This window comes from Amphiura filiformis, chromosome 13, assembly GCF_039555335.1.
Source record: "Amphiura filiformis chromosome 13, Afil_fr2py, whole genome shotgun sequence".
Lineage (NCBI taxonomy): Eukaryota > Metazoa > Echinodermata > Ophiuroidea > Amphilepidida > Amphiuridae > Amphiura > Amphiura filiformis.
The window spans coordinates 38,360,952-38,367,482 of record NC_092640.1 but is presented as its reverse complement, the minus strand read 5'-3'; the positions used below and the strand labels follow the sequence as shown (position 1 = coordinate 38,367,482).

The following is a 6,531-nucleotide window of genomic DNA, read 5'->3' as shown; positions in this document are numbered from 1 at the left end:
TATACCGTTCCGGTTATTGGATAGGTTCTATAGTTGATGATGGTCCACCGGTTTTTGTTACACGAAATTCGCGATTACGTTTTATGAATAACATTATTCTGAGCATTATTTATTTCCTAAACAATGACATTAAAATCATGGATTTCGTTCTTATTTCAACTGGTTTACAATGTAAATTGAGTTTTGTTTAATACCATCATTCATTCCCAAGAATATCAGCATTCGCTTGACATTTTCAGATACAGTGACTTTACAAGAATTGTTTTCTGTAACCTGATTGTTTTAAATAATATTTTCTTGTACAAAAGTTCTTTTGTTTCCAAATGTCTTTCTCATAGTTTGTATTCAACAAACAAAACAAAATAACAAATTGAAAATAAATGTGTAGTTTTATAATAGGCCTATAGGTCTACACCTTCTCAGACCCATTCGCACAATAAATAAATAAATAAATAAATAAATAAATAAATAAATAAATAAATAAATAAATAAATAAATAAATAAATAAATAAATAAATAAATAAATAAATAATACACAAGGAATGTATTTACATTAGCTGGGCCTATATTAGAAAACCTTAGTTCATAAATAATAACGTAATGTTTCAACAGTAGGGTTTCAACACAATTTAGGCATACTCACGTAGGCCTACTGGCAAATAGCTATTTTGTTGGACAATACTTCCTGATGCGGATGGTCGAATAAATACTATCTCATCGCATTATGAGTTAACATTCGTCCCCATTGCTCTAAATGGATTGATTCAAAAAAGTTTATGGTACCCGACGTTCTACGGCTTTTTATAAAAATATCGCGGGAAAAGACCAAAATTGAAAAGAAATGGGGTTTTAAATTGAACTTTAGAATTTGAAAAGTATAAATCACGTTAGGTCTAAGGCTGTGCTAACACTTTTCTTTGATGACTTTGACCACAATTTTTTATTTTTTCAAATATCTAAAAAATTCAAGAATCTAAGCTAATTGAACAGACAGTAATTTTAACATAAGTAGCACCGTTTTTGATTTGGTTTGGACACACGAATATCCAAGGCAATTGCTTTTGACGTACCCCGTGACGTACCATAAGGTAAGTATTCTTTCCACAATCAACTGTATGTCTCAGTTCGTCGGAAATACCCTTGATGTCTGTGTACTAATTGCGTGTTGAAACCAGGAAGAAAAACAAAACTAAGCATTTTAAACCAGGTTCGTCAGCGTCACGCTCTTTTGTCAGGGCGCGATCAGATAATCCCGTGGGATCAGCTGATCAGGGCGAGTGCAATTCAACGCTGATTTGCGCAGTTTTAGCCTAACTATATCGGCGTAATTTTGAAGAATATGATGTAGGCCTATATACGTATTTGTTACAAAAATGTCGGAAAACACGAGTAATAATAAAGCCATATCCTTCCATTCACCTTTAGGGAAAATATATCAATACTAATCGACTCTCACATATTACTTTGGTGGCGACCGCGACGCAATCTTGATAATTACAAATCCATACATAGACATAGACAGATGACATCGTTGCCCTTTATACCTTTGTAATTCTTGTGACTCATTCACACAAAATAAGAGACACAAGAACTGTTTGGTACCACAAAATTATATGTTTGAACTTTTAGTATAATTTGTCAATGTATAGACCATTCCTATGATTGGCACTTTCCTGCCGTTGGTGGAATGACGTATTATGAAATAACGAAAGCTAGTACAAGAAGGGAGTGGCTTTGATGTTTGTCCCATCTACGGCAGGAGAGTGCCAATTATAGCCATGAAATATTAGTGACAATTGCATCTCAGAAATATTAAAAGCAAAGATTTGCGCCAATTTGACAGTGTTTAAAGGGAATTGATGAAGGTCAACAGGCAAATATTGTTTTATCGGACTTAAACAATACTTCTATGCTTTGTTATCTAACAACCTGTTAAAACTATACATTTTAGGATTCAGGCTTTAATGGTAAGTTTTCTATTTTCTTCTAGGCATTTTCTCTAAAGTATGTCTACCAATAATATTAATATGTTATGTATTTTGTATAAAGATTATGATTGTAACAATGTTGTTTCCATCAGGTACATAACACTACGAATAAAAACAGAAAGTGGGTTAGAAAAAACACGAACCACAGAGGAGTCAAAGTCGTAGATATCAAAGGTAAGAATATAATTATAATCGCGAACAAATAACTTAAACCTAGATGCTTATAAGAATTTGTTTACGCAGCCGGATACATGCAGGGAAACACTGTAAATTTGAATGATTATAATTATACATTTAATTACGTTCTTTAGCTTAACATGTTACAATTATGGAGCAACCCAAAGATCGATACCGTCCTGTAAATGAAAGTGCTTTGCTAGGAGGCTGACCTAATCCCTCCACACCAAAAACTAACGTAACTGTGGAAATGTTGAAATTTCCATCCCGAAATATCAACTTGATCGATGTTTTAGCTACTTTTCACAAACACAAACGTAATCGAAATTTTTATCCCCTCCCCCTTAACGAAATGACTTCCATTTATAAGACGTAATCGAACTTTTGTCATTTTTACTTACCATACTGACAATAATTTTACATGCATAATGCGATGAAATATTTAGCTGAATGTATTCCAAAAATGTAATTATTAAAGCATACATTATTCTCTCAATACGAAAGGTCAACATTTTCAAATGATCGTCGGCTTTTATCCCACCTACATACACTTTAAGTATAAATCATCAGATTTATAAAGTTTACTTCGATTACTGTTAAATATCAAACAAATCAATTTTTAATCATTTGCCATAAAATGTGTATTAAATTGCGAATTTCAAAAAAATCAAAATTATTTGATATCAGAAGCACATTCTTCGTATTCAGAATGCAATTCGGTATGTCTGATGTGCTCTAATGTCCTACATTAAAAATGTCCCATCCCCTAAGCAATTGATTTACCTATACATTACGTATTACAGGGACCAATCCTTACGTCAGACAACAAATATACGAAGCTGTTCGAGACATCCTTGTTACAAGAGAGAGGCCTATAGATCAGATGTTGGCTTCATATATGCGAAAAGATGGGATAAATTTCATGTTGCAGTAAGTATAATTCTGTAGCATTAGGCGGAGGCGCCCTATTTATCGTTAGCTTTGGATATTAATTTATATATTCTATTTATTTTCCACCGACTTACCCGGGTGAAAAAAAAATAGTTTGATGTCCGAAGCTAACGTTAAATATCGTCCACCTAATGAAGTGTACACGATATACACAGACAAATTTGACAATATACAATACATTTTCCTGATACATTTGCGGTCATGGATGGTGGATCTGATCCACACCTGTGGCTAAACGCGAGTAAGTGATACGAGTGTCAGAAAATATGTTAAGTAAATCAAATAAACTGCTCAAATAAAGAAAGTCCGCAGTCATGTAACCCGTCCTACACCAAAACTTGATCTTGTTATGAACATTTGATTGATACGGTTGTGTGCAGAATCTTGTTAGCTCTAATTTGATACCAAATTTAATACCAAACACTCAAAAGTGACAAAGACTGATACCAGTTTATGGCATTTGGTGCATTTTCAAAAGTTGCAAATCAAAACGATAACGCGGTCGAAATTGCTTAGCGTGGCAATGTGGTCAAGCTTGCTTGCCCACGATGAACCCATGTCGACTATCCCAAGTGCGCGCTTTATTCAATTGTTAATTTAAAACGCATGGATTGCTACAGTGCTTTACTGATGAATACTAGGGCACGATGCGATCGATATGACCTAGCGGTTGTTTCGGGCTATGTCAATGGTCGCGCTGTGCCATTCACCTCTACAGCTCCGCGTTGTCCATTTTTGATTTGCAACTTTTGAAAATGCACCAAATTTCATATACTGGTCTCAATCTCTCTGAATTTAGAGTTTTTGGTGGCAAATTTATCAATCAAATGTTCATAACACGATCAGGTTTTGGTGTAGGACGGGTTACATGACTGCGGGTTTTCTTTATTTGAGCAGTTTATGTTTGATAGGTGTAAAAGACCAATAGTCCTTGATGTTTCATCTTTTACGTCCTTTACCTTTATCTCTACCAAACTGCCAGTGGCTTTCCGGATCAGTCGTTGATGAGGGATAGAATCGAATGCTTTTTGGAAGTTGAGTATGAGTGTCTCTGTTTGTAGTCCACTGTCCAGGTTTCTAGCCAGATATTCTACTGTTACTATGAGCTAGAGCAAACCAGTGAATGAGATCAAATTAACCGATATACAGGGGGATAAGAACCATGCACCTACCTGTGAACCTCAGACCTCGACCACTGAGCTACACATACTGTTCCTGATAACAGGCGTCAAGTTTGATACTTATTGTCATGTGTATTGGTGCTTTTAATCCACAGTGGGAGGAATTTTGAAATCATGAGATGGGATTTCCTTATAGATGAAAACCTAAGAGTGCATCTCATTGAGGTAAGTTCAATATTTTCTTTAATATTTTGCAAAATAAACTTTTGTTTAGTTTGATTCCATTTGTACAATTAGTTTATCGTATACAATCTGCCAGCATTGCACAATAATGTGTTGTAAGTTGGTTGGAAAAAGAACATTCCGTAAAATTGTTTGCAGATATACTTTTCTTAAGAGCAGGAAATGTTCGTATTCTAACGGTAAATTAAGGTCGGTGTCAACACTGGAATTAGGGAAACTTTTAAACATCATTACAGCCACATTGCTGACTTAGAGGTATTATATAGAATGAATAAAAATGACGAATGCGTGCAACTGCGATGTATATAATTAAATATGCTCAGGTTTGGAGAAAATAATTTTTAAAAATCATGATTTTGACCAAAAAATTATTACGTAAACACACTCTCAAGGTTATAGGCCAATTGCACGTATGTACTCCTTTCGAAAGAGGTATCTTGCTAAACAAATGTATTTAGGCCAAAATATCACAATTAATATTGATTTGAATAATTATGTTATCTTCATAATAAATGCCAAAAATGAAAACATTAAAAAAAAAACCGACAAAGGTACCTGATGTAATTTCAACCAAGCATTTCGCTGTTTCGTAGTGAATGTGGATGTGGATGACGGCGTGCTGCCATTCATACTACAGTTCATTCATAAATATATCAAACTCACTCGATAGTGAGTAAGGCACATTCTAGCCAAATTTGGACACCATCCGGCTGTTTTTTCCTATAGGTGCCTTGCAATATTAATAAATATTGGCCATAATGCCCATATTTGACCTGATAGAACCAAGGGTAAAATAGTTACCTTATGTTATCGATATAAACCATTACTATCAGTTTTATTACCTTGCCCATGGGGATAAGGTTGTAACGAAAAAGGTCATCCTTGTTTGCGATTGTCCAATGAATTGGCAAAAGCTGCTGAATATTAATATGATGTATGATAACAATATCTATAAACTATTGTAGCAAATATAGATTATTTCCCGTTTTAATGATATTAATAATACTTTTCTATTCACAGGCGAATATGTCTCCAAATTTAATACCGCCGAACGGACGCTGTGCATTTACACAGCATGCAGCATTCAATTGTTTCAATGTTGCTTTATTAACCGATGTTAGGAAACACGGCACTAATAGCAGGTAATTCAAAATATATGCTCAGATTTATAAAACTCTAAGAAAAAGTGATAAGCTGCGATTTATTTCATCTGAAACCCTATCCTAGAGCAAAAAATTAAGCAATCTTCTTTGGTGAAAAACATGTTATATATTTGTTTGTTTGAGACATTGTAGCAGCCAAGTTATTCTGCTCCAATTAAGCAATTGTATCTCATTTTGTTTGTTTTAATTAACGGGTTGATTGTCTTTTCAGTTTGTTAAGAAGCATTAGAGATTCTGACATAAATATCCACATACCCATTTGCGTATCGTCAAAGTGTAACGGATGTAACGAAGAGGTAAATTTACTCTATTGTGTGCTTTTACTGATTAAATTTTAAAGTCAAGACGCGTATGTATATTACGCACACACCTGCCAGTGTGTTTTCGCACACAAACATAAAAATGGACAAGCTAAAACGAACACGTTCCCAACAACACGTAACAATTACAACGTAACAATATTTTCACCACCAAAAGTAGTAACATCAAATCATTCAAATCTATTTATTGCTTAATAATATAAATTGTGCAAAGCATTTTTAAATTCTGGTTTTGTGTGTTTTCTCTAGTGTTTATTTTCTTTCTTTCTTTCTTTTTTTCTTACATGAATGTTCCATTTGTACACATTGTATGTCGAATGAGGCAATATATATGATAAAACTATCATATGCTGAACACATCAATCGACAAAGTATGAGACGGGTGTATCCAGAAGAAATGGTGGGTATTTTATTGCCACTTTTCATCTGCATGCATCAGCAGACGAAAAACCAGTAATGACTATAAGGAAGTGTGTGTTGCAGACCATGTATGGTCCACAACGATCTGATGCGCCAGCGCCCTCGGTTCTTGATCTCCCGCCTTTAATTACACTTGCATCTCCGTCGT

The 6,531-nt window shown here is 34.4% G+C and overlaps 1 protein-coding gene across 1 annotated transcript; it reads left to right on the top strand.

Moving 5' to 3' along the window:
- Window positions 1-2,205: 2,205 nt before the first annotated feature.
- On the top strand, window positions 2,206-5,981 carry LOC140167644 (probable tubulin polyglutamylase ttll-15). The gene is made up of 5 exons (XM_072190940.1): window positions 2,206-2,254; window positions 2,969-3,095; window positions 4,393-4,462; window positions 5,501-5,622; window positions 5,855-5,981. Exons 1-5 carry the CDS (start codon window positions 2,206-2,208, stop codon window positions 5,979-5,981), a joined length of 495 nt encoding a protein of 164 aa, XP_072047041.1.
- Window positions 5,982-6,531: the final 550 nt, after the last annotated feature.

Bases quoted from the DNA above. Each gene is read 5' to 3' on its own strand.
- LOC140167644 (XM_072190940.1), top strand. From the start codon at position 2,206: ATGCTTATAAGAATTTGTTTACGCAGCCGGATACATGCAGGGAAACAC. The intron at 2,255-2,968 runs GTAAATTTGAAT...TACGTATTACAG, and splicing joins GATACATGCAGGGAAACACT to GGACCAATCCTTACGTCAGA. The intron at 3,096-4,392 runs GTAAGTATAATT...TTTAATCCACAG, and splicing joins GGGATAAATTTCATGTTGCA to TGGGAGGAATTTTGAAATCA.